Source organism: Chanos chanos, chromosome 2, assembly GCF_902362185.1.
Source record: "Chanos chanos chromosome 2, fChaCha1.1, whole genome shotgun sequence".
NCBI classification, from domain to species: Eukaryota; Metazoa; Chordata; class Actinopteri; order Gonorynchiformes; family Chanidae; genus Chanos; species Chanos chanos.
Window position 1 is genome coordinate 44,396,067 of NC_044496.1, and position 13,188 is coordinate 44,409,254.

Genomic DNA, 13,188 nt, shown 5'->3' on the forward strand with positions numbered 1-13,188 from the left:
CACACACACACACACACACACACACACACACACACACACACACACACACACAGACACACACAGACACACACACACACACACAAACACACTACTTCAGTGATCACAGCAGGAACAGCTTCTCAGGCTGTGGTAGCCCAGACTGTTTCTCAGCATGGCAGAAACATCAAAGTGCTGTAATAAGTTACAAGCCATATCACATCTTCAAAATAATGTTATGTGGAAAGGAAACTGAACTGACATGTCTGTTAACCTTCGTGGTCCAAGGAAACTGTTAAGACTACAACAATTACATTCAAAAAGTTTACATTAGCCACGCATGAACTTGTAATCAATAAGCACATTTTTGTAGAAGCTCAAGTCATCTTCGCTCAAGATTTGTAAAACAATACAAAGAGAGAAGGAGAGTCATAATGCTGCATTTCAGTACATCACCAGAGACGTTTTGTACAACAAGAGACAACCACAGGAGGTCATATGATACTTTTGTTAATATTTATAAAATGAATCAGTCTGAAGTCCAGCCAGAAATTACATTAATTAAATTACACTATAATATTACAAATACAGTTATTGTAGAAAAACAGTTATTTAAAAAATACTGTATAATTTCCAAAGGGGTATTTAACACCATGAAGGCTAACTATTTAGTATAAAACCCAGCAATATTAAATACAATATTACATACAAATGCAAGAATGATCTCAGTCATGTCTTCGATGATTGATGAGAAAATGACCCTGAATAAAACAGATATGATTTTATGATGTGCATTGTAAATGATGGATTGAACTTAAAATTCTGTTTGTGAGACTAGAGAGGGCAGAGTTTGTGTAGAGGGCTGTGTGTCTTTTGGTGTATTCATGCGGGTTAACAGTGTAATTGTGTTTTTAGATGTTGATGGATGCAACAATGTGACTGTTAACATAATGGTGAGTAATGCTCTTGTATCTCATGCTCCACTACCTTGTTCCACTCTTATTTTCTCTGCTGATCTTCGCCACAGCTCTCTCCTCCTTGTTCAGAACCATATAATGATTTAACTGAGTACGTGTTAGACAGAAAGAAGAGATATAATTTGTTAACTCTACAAACAGTTACCTAGATTTACCTGAGGCAGAAGTAATTATCTGTCACATGCTTCAGTGTGCTTTCAAAGCATACCACTTGATTACTGGACATTACCCACAAGTGTCACTCACACAAAAAGAATCAATTTCTAATTTCGACAAGTGTCTAACTTTAGAATAGCGGAGAAAGCAGCCCCCGCTATGGTCACCCTCTCAGTCTAACGACATGCATATGAATGAAGTTCTACAGAAACAAAACAAAACCAACAAAAAATACCCTCCAATTCACTTTGCCCACCCACGTTCAATCAGTTTTGACCTTTGAAGCATATTTGCATTTTTACATGGAGTTCTGCTTAAGGAGATATAGGCTTGTATATGAATTTACTGTATGCATTTAATACGCCTTGGGTTCTAATGACCAACACAAACAGGGAAATGAATGTAGGAATCCCTTCCATCCCACCCGTATACGTGTCAACTGTGGTTAGATGACAAGTGTGGTTGTGAAGTTTGTGTGAACTGTGACTGTTTCACACCAAGGTTATCTTAACTCTATCTATGTCATTTGTCGTTGTGTCATCCGCAGTCATGCTACCTGTAACAGAACCTGACAGTCCTATTGCTATTCCTATTGCTGTTTGGGTAATGACAGCTGTGCTACCTGTAGCTGTGATACCTACAGCTGACTTGTAATGTGTGGATATTTGTAGCTTTTTAAACCCTTCAATCCTGAAGATCATCAGGCAAATTACCTTATGTTTAGGCTATATACACACACACATATATATATATACACACTCACAAACACACACACACACACACACACACACACACACATATATAGATAGATAGATAGATAGATAGATAGATAGATAGATAGATAGATAGATAGATAGATAGATAGATAGATAGATAGATGGGTAGATAGATCATCCAAATGTATATCTTATGTTGAGCTATGCATAACAAACTGGTAGCTTTGCATTATTATGTTACCTACAACTGTTTTTTTCTCTATAACTCTACATGACCTGTTGTTGTGTTATGTACGTCTTTTGTTACTTATGGCTGTTTGTTACCCGTGTGACACCATTACTTAACGGTCTCTCTCGACCAACAGGAGCGAGTAAAAAGAACTGATAGGATTAAACTAAGATATAGTAACTTTGACAGTGAAGACGACAATGAGTACCATGTGGCTGAGGAGGAGGAGGATCTTAAAAACTTTCAAATCTGCCCAGCCAAGCCTAACCAATCAAATACTGAGTATGCAGGTGAGCAGATGTGTGGCTGAGAGGTTGAATGTATGGTTGGATGGATGGATTAATGACTAGAGAGATTTTAAGTAAATCATTCAGGAAACAATACACTGAGAAAGGCAGGCTTTTAACACCAATAAACAATATTGAGCATTGTAACACTATTTATTGTAACTAATATCTCATTCTAATAATGTATGATTTACTGTGATGTATATGTTTACTAATTATTAAATAATTTAAGAAATTTCACTGAATTGAAATATGCATCTTGTAATTTCAGCATCCTGTGTCTTTCCCTTCAATTCTCAACTCAAATCAAATGAGAGAGAGAGAGAGAGAGATATATAAATGGATGGACAAATGTAGCCTTAAATGGATGCATTTACATCATGTTATATCAAACATATATATAAACTGTGTGTGTCTTTCTTGCCAAAGATGTGTAAGCACATATCACAAAACTAATCAATAGCATGGTTACTGGAAACACTTTCCTCCTCACCTCGTGTATGTGTGTGTGTTTGTGTGTGTCTGTGTGTGTGTGTGTGTGTGTATGTGAGAGAGAGAGAGAGAGAGAGAGAGAGAGAGAGAGAGAGAGAAACAGCCGTCTGACTGGGTCTGAATGAGTGCTTTGAATAAAAGCGTCTGCTAAATGAATAAACGTAAATGTAATCTAATACATCTCAGAAAGACGTCACTCTGTTTTCACACATGCTGTATAATCTTTATCGCCCTCTTCTGGTCCTGCATTTACAGAGCACAATATTATTGCAAAGAACACACATGAACAAACTCTCAGTGAGCTCTCTCTCTGTCAATCAATCAGTCAGTCAGTCAATCAATCAATCAATCAATCAATCAATCAATCAATCAATCAATCAATCAATCAATCAATCAGTCTATCAAGCTATCCATCTATCTATCTATCTATACATATGTCTGTGTATGCTTGTGTGTGTGTGTGTGTGTGTGTATGTACATATATTGTGTCTATCTATCTATCTATCTATCTATCTATCTATCTATCTATCTATCTATCTATCTATCTATCTATCTATCTATCTATTTCTGTATTCTTGTGTTTGTCAGTGTGCTCTCACAGCCCATGTTGATAATGCTGTTTTACACTGTTCCTTTTTTCAGTAGAAAACTTTTATTAGGCCTTTTGTTCTCTTCATGTTAGTCCAGTTTCTTAAGGCACTTAAAATTGCACCAAAATATGACATTTGTTATTTAATGTGATTCATGGGGACTATGAGCTAAAAGAATGCGTGATGTTTGACATTAAATGTGTTTTTTAGTTCCTGAGCACACTTTTTCACTTTGTACTAAACCTCCGAGGCATTTGATCCATCTTGTGGTATGAATGTGTTACTACAGGTATACTGCCAAGATGTGTAACATTTTAAAATAAATATTACAAACCAGTGAAATAACGGATACTTTACAAATACTAATAATGACTGAAATTCAACAGTTACTATCCCTACACCTATGCTGCTATTAAGACCATCAAAACTTCCAGTAGCAGTAAAACTACTTAAAAGTACCACTAATATTATTGTTTAAATATGACTGGTTTGCTGACACTATACTTCTTACTACTATTGCATCATAACTGGACTTCGGTAGCTAGCAACATGTTCAGGGTTAAATGTTTACTGTGTGTATATGTTTGTAGACAGAGAGCCGCGGAAACCAATGCCCACTGAGACTGGACAAAGCTGGGAACCTGTAAGTGTCTTTTATAACACACTGGCCATCTGCTCTTTTGACGTAATGTGCTTGTGTGTGTGTGTGTGTGTGTCTGTGTGTATATGAAAGAAAGACTGTGTAGGGAATGTACCACTTGGGTTTATTGTTACTGTTGTGCTCATGTCAGTTTGCATTTATCATAATCACACAGTATTTGTTATTGAGGAGTTATATTTATGTGTGTGTGTGTGTGTGTGTGTGTGTGTGTGTGTGTGTGTGTGTATGTGTGTGCATGTGTGATTGCATTCTTTCTGTTTGCAGAGCAGCTGGGACATTCCCCCTAGACCACCTAAGAGACCAATTCCAGGTAAACATGCCACCGTCAGTCCTGATGTACAGATGAGTGGAATGATAGATAAGAGTTTGCTCCTTTTGCTCTAGATATAATTAAAGTTTGCTCTGTGGAGGAAAATAAACAACATAAATTCTGAAATTGTGTAATTACTGCTTCCTCTTGAACAGGAAATCCAGCGCCTGCAGTAAACAGAGATTTGAAGCCAAGTAGACGACCTAAAAGTCCATTGGGTATAACTCTCTCTCTCTCTCTCCCATTCTCACACACAAACACACGAGCGCATTCACAAACATGCTTGAATTAAAGCTATTTTTTTTTGCAGATGGAAGGTCAATGCCCCTTGGACTGACAGAAAAGGTAAATCTGCATCTTAAAATTTAGAGTCACATTGTACTCTCATATTATAGTTCTACAGGAATGGGAGTAGTGTAAGTTTGTTAACCATGATTGAACTTCATCTCTTTTCCAGATTTCTCCAGTCCCACCAAGGTAATAAACATGGTTTACTAGCCCTTGTAAGGTCATTATGAGGTTATCTTGCACATATCCCAAAATTTCTAACAGTATTTGAGGTTTCTGATTCTTGTTGTATACACTTTCCTCCTTTTCTCAATTAAAACAGTACAAATTGTCTTTTTCCCTTTATGAATCTAGGTCTGGAAAACATCAGCCAAAAGACCAGAGAGCCCAGTTTAAACTGCCAGTACCCCAGTCCACTCCAACACGACCCAAAGCCCCCATACCAGAAAACCTGCCAGCCAACACTGGAGCTTGCAGCCAACAAAAGAGAGCCTCTTGGAGAGAGTGAGTTCACATACTCATACACACACACACACACACACACACGCACACACACACACACGTTATTGGAAATAAAATCATACATGTTGTTTTACTACCTTGCTCCACAGTGTGAGTCCAGGACGACAAGCTAGTGTAAGTGATTTGACTTAAAATAATCCATTAATAATCTATTCCATTACAAGCTGTCTGGATCACACAAAGTGTTAACAAGGACTCTGCTCACTTTCCAGGATACTACTGGTGATTTCTCTTCAGGTAAGAATTATTGTCCTACTTTGAGCTTTCAGACTGTGTTACTGAAATACTATTCCTTATGGCATTAATGTAGAGCAGATTAACTACAGATTTGATAATGATTTCAGCTCTGTCAACAGTTGCTTAATATGCAATAATTAAACTGCTATTTCTATTAAATTTATCACCCCCCGAGCCAATTCCACATAAAATAATCTTAGCATTAATATGAAAATCACTCTGCACTCATTTCTACATTTTCACTTTGTCATTGAGGTTTCAGTCGAGATCCCACTCAGTCCAGTCACAGATATTCCCTGGACCTGGAAACGCAAGACCTTAACCGAGAGTACGGAACCTATTACTCAACACATTTATTATTACAAGGCATCAGCACAATGTTAATAATTTAACACTTACAAGGCTCAGTAAATGGGTTTATCTAAAATATATTTTTTAGTCTTTTGAACACTGAACATTAACCTTTTTGCTGTCTCAATTTAGTTTTTCAAAGCGAGTGCAGACTATCCCAGGTAATTCTTTTTCCACCATGTATGTTATTTCTTCAGTTTAAATGACAGATTTTAGGGTTTCTGATTTTAAATGTTTAATGTATATACTTGCTCAAGAGTTTTAAAATTATCAGACACTTTCCCAGAAAAAACTAAACTTTCATTGACCTAGTATCCATGTGGATTATGGAGTAAAAAAGGATTAGGTATTATTGTATGGGTAAGTTCGTAAGGACTGATCTGTAATTGAGTGTTCTGTTTCTAATAGGGGACGCTACCTCAGGAATAAGGTTGCATCACGAATGGCCTCAGACCAAAGAGGATAAGAACAATAGCAGTTACACTCCTCAGAGTAAACCTCTGGAGGTACAGCAGTGCTTTACTTCTCTCCCCACCTCTCTCAGGTTTCATTTGACTAATCAAATTCATTACCTGCATATAAAATATGCAGTACACACACATATTCTGCACAGTCTTTATAAACTTTGCGAAAATGTGCTGTGTAGCAATCATTAGAGAAGTGGGAATTTGCATAATGTTTTGATTGTATGTTGAACCAAACAGAGCAAGAATACACAGGAAAATGCTTATCTCTGTACTCTAGGTATCAGATGAAGAGGACTGGTATGTCGGAAGTTTCAGTCGTGTAGAAGCTGAACATGCTCTCCACTTGGTGAACAGGGTAGGAACCAGTCGAAGGGTTTAGTGGTGTACTGTTCTGTAAAGAGAACAGCATTCCACATTTCTGTATTCTATCAAACAATAAATACTTTATAAAAAGACAGAAACTCAAGAGTGAAAAGGACATTTTTTCCTCTCTTCTCTTAATTATTTTTCTTAGGCTGACACTTGGGAAGCATTGATGTAAAGTCTCTGTATTGAACACGAGTAAAGTCCCTTTCCCAACATGAATAAAGACAATGAGGTCCCTTTATTCTGTTTGTCCTGTCCATGTACATCTGTTGAGTCATATTTTCTGTCTTTGTTTACAGGAAGGGGCATTTCTTGTGCGGGACTGCTCCAAGAATACCAGCAATGAGCCTTTTGTGCTGGTAGTGTTTTATGACAAAAGAGTGTTCAACATCCAAATCCGCTTCAGCGAAGCCACTCGCAAATATACTCTTGGCACTGGGCTGAGAACCAATGACGTAAGTGATCTTGTACAATGTATTGGCTGGCTGACCGTCTTACCTAATGACTATCGCAGAATTTAGGCTTAAAAGTAAGTCTTAGACAGAACCAAAGTCAAACTCCAAATCTAACATGAAGACACATTTTATTACGTGTAACTACTTGCTAAGCAACATCGTGGGTCAAAAGACTTATAAAAGATATAGAGGTGCTATAATCTGACTGGTGTTGCTCTGTCCTCCAGTTGTTTGACAGTGTTGCAGACATCATCAAGTTTCACTCCATTTTTCCCATTGTGCTGATTGATGGTCGGAGTTCTGCTGGACCAGACCGTGCCAAGCGGACCTGCGTACTCATGTATCCAGTCACTAAAAAGGACATGGCCCAGTTGCTCGGATAAAGCACTGGAGAGCAACCGCAACACTTACCAATAAAGCTAACCATGTTAAAAAAAAAAACACCAAACACAGCTCCAGAGAATTAACATCTTGCTTTTATTATATCATAACTAAAATACACTGGGACCAGTGGACATATAGCCAAGACTTCTTTTATTAAAAGCAGAAGTTGTAGGTACAGGTCAAATGGCATGTATGAAATACTGGAGTAACTGTGTTAAACAGAGCAAGGTAACAGAAGGAGAGAAATTTTTTGACAAGAGTGCATATATGTTAGGGTGAGCCTTGAATTCAGACAGTCATATTAAGAGAGAAATGTGGATAAGAGAAGCATTTTGCTGGCTATCTCTATGTTTTAAACCCAAATTTGAACTGGACTGGCAGGGAGCCCTTGACCTTATTTGTCAGGTCACACTCACAATACTGTATCAGGAGTACTTACGCCAACATTCTTTTTCCTAAAAATATGGATGTTTGAGCCCATTTTAAAGTTTGTAACACATTTTGCTTTCATCAGTCACTCACACACTGCAAATTGGAGGTAGGTTCACAAGAAGTGTGTAATAAGAAGAACAGCAAGGCAATAATAATAATAATAATAATAATAATAATAATAATAATAATAATAATAATAATAATAAAGAAAAAAAGGTGAGAGAAAATAGTTAAAAAAATGTTTTTACAGTAATCCCACAACAGTAAATGAAAAAAAAATCTCACAATAAATATCCATTAGGCCCGAATAAGACCATATATTTCACTTAGCAATGTTTGATTCTGATGCACTGCTATTGTAATAATGTGATGGAAGTGAAGTTTAAATACAGCGCTGATACAAATATTTTTATAAGTCTGATTTTTTTGTCATTCTCAGTCTTGTCAAGTAGTTTGTCCCATGATATTTTTGTTAAACAAAATCCATCCTTGACTAAACTTGACATCAGTCATACTTATACATATCATATGTCACACTGTGCCATTTATCTCAGTGAGAACTATCAATGTCTTAGCAATACAGAGAAAAAAAGAAAAAGGCGTTGGCACACTGATGAAAAAGGTTCCATACTGGTGACATATATTAAAACATCCATAGAATGAACTGTGTTCACCACTATCAGTAGGGTTTTTTATACTTGAACAACACTGCATTCATAATGCTGCTTTATTACTGACCATAATAAGCAATGCTGGTTTGTACATGATAAACCTTAAACAACACAAATTTGAGGCAACTGACTACTTAAAAAAATTAAGGAAATATACTCAAACAGACTCACCATAATTCACCTCAGTGTTTATTAATGTTTGCTGGGGCTTCACATTTGGATTTTTAGAGGTTTTCTTCATAATTTCCCTGAAAAATATATCATTTACTACATGGCCTAAAATTAATTCACAATTACTTCCAATTGCCATTAAAAGCAATGGTTGTGTAGAGCAAATTTTGATATTTCCATTTTTAAAATCTATTTCATACAACTGGAAGGTACTCAGTAACTTTTACAATTGGTCTCTTACAAAGAAGGCAAAATTAGTTTTGTTCAATTGTATAACAGTAGTGCAATTTACACAGTAAGAGCAAACAAACAAACAAAAGTTAACATGTAACAACACACAAGGGTGCAACAGTCAAAATGGACCCATATGTCAATAAGGCTGAACTTCTCCTTTTAAGTAGGGTTGGGTATCAAGAACCCGTTCCAAATTTCCAAGAACTGTGCTTCCTAACTTTCGCATATTTCAGTCGCACTCCGACTGCAGTGAGCATTTTCCAGTCCATAAACATTTCACTTATCTGCCAGGACCTGTTACGCGGACCTAACATCATGTCATTTGTTATGCAGTACATCAACAAAGCATGTGACCAGAGAAACTTCTGTTTATGGATCATGGCTGACTGCAGCAAACGCTCGAAAGTTTGGCTTAGCTTCACTAAAAAAGATAACGACACAGTGAAACGCAGCACCTGCAGTAAGGATATTTCATGCAAGGGAGGAAGCACCTCAAATATGCTAACATACAGCTAACATTAACATGTTGATTTTTCTTCAGAAGAATTGTTCACTTTGCGTTGCAGACATCAACTCTATTTGACATTGTTGCTGCTTCCATAACAACTGTCTGTTAAATATTTTAATTTTTCATTCATTTAATATTTTTAAATATATTTTTCCATTACTTATTTAAATAGTTTTGGTTTGTAATGGTTTTTATCGATCAGAGTAATATTTATTTATTTTTATAAATTAAATTAAATGAAAAGAAAAGAAACCTTCCTGTCACAGATGACAGTATAATGATTAAAGCCTAAATGTGCCAGGAATAAAGGTAGGCTAATTTTTGTTCTTGAAATATTTGTTCTTTTTTTCTCTCCAAGAAAGATTGGAATCAGAACCAAGATTCAATAAGAACCAGATTCGATAAGCAGAATCGGAAACGGAATCAGTAAAATTGAAATGATACCCAACCTTACTTTTAAGTAAAAAAGAAATAACTGGTGGTTAACTTAATTTTTTAATGAACAACCCAGTCTGCAAAGTTACGCTTTACCAAAAATTTTGAGATCTGTCACTTAATTTTTTCCAGTGCAATCAGTTGCCCCATATGTTTGGAGGTGTATAAACTTGGAATACCTTACTTTTTAATGGAATCTCAACTCTGTTATACAACATAATAGCCTTCCAAATCCAAAATACTCCCTAATTACTCAATAATTCACTGATTATTCAATGCAGAAGGCTGCACTAACACAGTAATATACTACCAAAAACTCCATTTCCTCATATTTAAAAGAAAATATGCAGTTTCAAGAACACATACACCAATTTCTCTTCATGTGTATCTACGTGTACAACCCAAATAACACTTATAGACCATAAGCAATCAAATACATTTAAAAATTCTTTTAAATTCTTTTACATCATTAAGATGTATAGCCCATGAACCTGGGATAGCAGTGACACTGCTACACCCTGAAAATCGTCCTGTAGTTCATCTGAGTAATGAACAAGAATCATAGTGCTAAGTCAATGTAACTTTGTTGGAGTATCTATAAAATAAGTAATCATTACAATTATCCAGTCAACTTTGTTACAATTATCTAGTCAACTGTGTCTCTTACAGGACAAGCTTCTACCAACAAGTTTTACCTTTGAGAACCAATGCAATGACCTGGTACTTCTGTCCCTTTACTTTCTTAAGTCTCATCTTCAATGAGGGGCAAATTCTAACTGCCTCAGATGAAGCTGAGCTCACAGCCTTAGACCTCAAGTTATGCACAGAGGTCAACCATTTACAGTCTTTAAGAGTTTTTACCCCAATGCTGATCCTTTGAATTAGAGGTTTTGGGTGATTCAAAACAACCACAGGTTGGTTTGGACTTGGCTGTTTGACAAGTTGATCTTTTTTCAGAGGAACAAGACACAGTTGGTCATTGTCTCTCTCAGTTTTTAATTTGTGGGAGAATATCATTACCTCTGAAGATTTGTGTTTTTTCTTCCTCCTTTTATCTTTTTTCCTCTTTTTGTGTGACTTCTGTATGTCAGACTGTATTTGTCCTGAGTGTATTTCACTATCTTGGGATGAATTTTTGTTTTCTGCATCTGATAGCTTCCTCTTTAGTACCAATTTAAGGATTCTGTCCTGAGAAGGAAGCTGCGTTGTAGACATATTCTGACTATTTGATTTGCAGCAAAGTACCGGCCTTGCCGTCACACATTCATCAGCAACCAGTTTCTCAGATGAAGCACTCTTTATTGATGTTGGAGGTGGTTGCCATTTCAAGCTTGGGATCCTGATCAAAGCTACTTTTGGATTCATGGATGGGGCACAGTAAATGTCTCTTTGATTCTCCATATTGTTCTCTGATCCAAATGTCTTTCTCTCTTGATCTCGTGAAGTTATGTCCCCTATTAAAGATGAGAGGCTTTGATTAGATGACACTTGCTGCTGAGCATCTCTCTGAAGGACGCACGATTCAGGGACAATTGTATTTTCCCGTGTGCCAAGACAATTTTCTGCATTTTCCTTTAGAGTGTCCTCAAACGTCTCATGTAAATTTTGTGTTTGTCCAGCACACTTATGTTCCATGAGTTTCTCTGCCAAATCTTCCTCCATTATTCTGCCTTCATGACTACTGGTTGCGGCCTCCTGAGCCTGCTCAGTCTGTTCTTTTGTTGGTTCTTTTGCTTTCATCTCAGGACTCATGACAGAGATGGTTCTTTCACTCTGTAAACTGTCACTTAATTTCTCCAAAGTTGTATTCTTGTAGGGTTGATTCAAATAGGTCCTCATTGATCTTTCCATCTCTGTCTTTCTACAAATGTTCTCCACATCTTTCTGCTGTTGAACGACAGGTATTTCATTCTTTTCCAGGGCAACATTATGAATACGCCTGCCCTTAGCCTGGAGGGAATGTTCAGGTGTTTCAGGCAGATTACACAGAGAAAATACAGATGATATTACTGGCAGACCATCAGGACTAGACACTATGCCTTCAAATGTGGTGTTATTAGGTTTCTTTGGGGGAACCCTGCTGGAGGCACTGAAGTCAGTGGCATCTACTATAGAGTTCAGCTTGCTATTTGTCTGGGAAATATTCCTTTCTGAATGCAGAGATTGGTGTGTTGTTGCTGATAGTTTTGTGGCACTTACATGTCCCTTGCTTAATGGCAGAGGATGACATTGATCTTTGACAGATTCCAAACTCTCAAATTTACCCCCTGTTTTTACTTTGGGTAAAATGGAGCTTAAATGTCCAAATTTAGACAAATTCAACACTGGCATAGTCAGATTTTGAGACCCAATGTCTGGTTGTCCTGGTGCCTGAGAGAGTCTGCATCTGGGACTGAGTAGTCTGTCATCTTCCTCAGGCTCCTCTTTAATAGTAACTGCCATTTCTGAGGAAGATTTCTGTAAATGTAAATCATGATCTTGAGTAGTGGGGTTGGCATTTGTGGATGGTGTGATGTCCATTTCCTCACTTAACCTCTTTGATCTCTCATTACTTGTGGTAACCATACAAGTAAAGGACATTTTTCCCATTGTTCTTGTTTGTGGAGGCCCTACTGTATTGTTATTGCCATTAAAGTCATTGCCTGGGGAGCCATCAGGCTGCTGTGAGACCAACCTTAATTCCAGTTCTTGTGTCCCATTGACAGTTTTCACCTCAACCAGCTCAAGCAAACAGCCGGCAGGGATGTTTATCTCCTCAGGGCATGAGACAGTCAGAGGTTTATTGTGCTGGATTGGCTGGTTTAAGGGCTCAAGCAATTCCACCTGAACTTTAGGTGGTGTCCTAATCTGTGGTGTTCTCTCTGTAAACTGGCCCACTTGTACACTGGCAGATTTTCTTGGACAGTTTGTTTTTTCTGGTAGTTGTGTTATGGGCATTTTGGAAGATACAGAACATGGAATACCCTTCTGTGCTGATGGTGCCACCTGCAAACTGGAAAGTGTTCCTGGAGAAGTGATCTTTTCAGCTGGACGTGTCCCATGCACTTCAGGATATATTCTTGATGGGGGCATCTTTTCAGAGTTCCCTCCAGACTGAACTGTAAGTGGTGGCTTTGGACAAGTTGTATTATCCTGTACAAGCCTTATTTGGACCCTGGGAAATGTTTTTGTTTGCACTGTGTTTCCAGGAAATTTATTATCACCAAACCTCAAGCTATCAGTTGTTTTCACTACAGATGGACACACTGTATTGTAGACACTATTTGTGGAACT

General features: G+C 37.3%; 1 protein-coding gene across 1 annotated transcript; it reads left to right on the top strand.

The window, feature by feature from the left end:
- The first annotated feature begins 1,658 nt into the window (after nt 1–1,658).
- clnk (cytokine dependent hematopoietic cell linker) lies at nt 1,659–7,463 on the top strand. The gene is made up of 11 exons (XM_030765372.1): nt 1,659–1,712; nt 2,191–2,344; nt 4,014–4,066; nt 4,349–4,394; nt 4,550–4,612; nt 5,037–5,186; nt 5,704–5,769; nt 6,201–6,298; nt 6,537–6,614; nt 6,925–7,080; nt 7,308–7,463. The coding sequence occupies exons 1-11, from the start codon at nt 1,659–1,661 to the stop codon at nt 7,461–7,463; spliced, it is 1,074 nt and encodes a 357-aa protein (XP_030621232.1).
- The last annotated feature ends 5,725 nt before the right edge of the window (nt 7,464–13,188 follow it).

Excerpts from the sequence above, each read along its gene's own strand:
- clnk (XM_030765372.1), top strand. The coding sequence starts at position 1,659 with ATGCTACCTGTAACAGAACCTGACAGTCCTATTGCTATTCCTATTGCT. Across the intron at positions 4,395-4,549 it reads ACCTAAGAGACCAATTCCAG|GAAATCCAGCGCCTGCAGTA; the intron begins GTAAACATGCCA and ends CCTCTTGAACAG. Across the intron at positions 6,615-6,924 it reads CTCTCCACTTGGTGAACAGG|GAAGGGGCATTTCTTGTGCG; the intron begins GTAGGAACCAGT and ends CTTTGTTTACAG.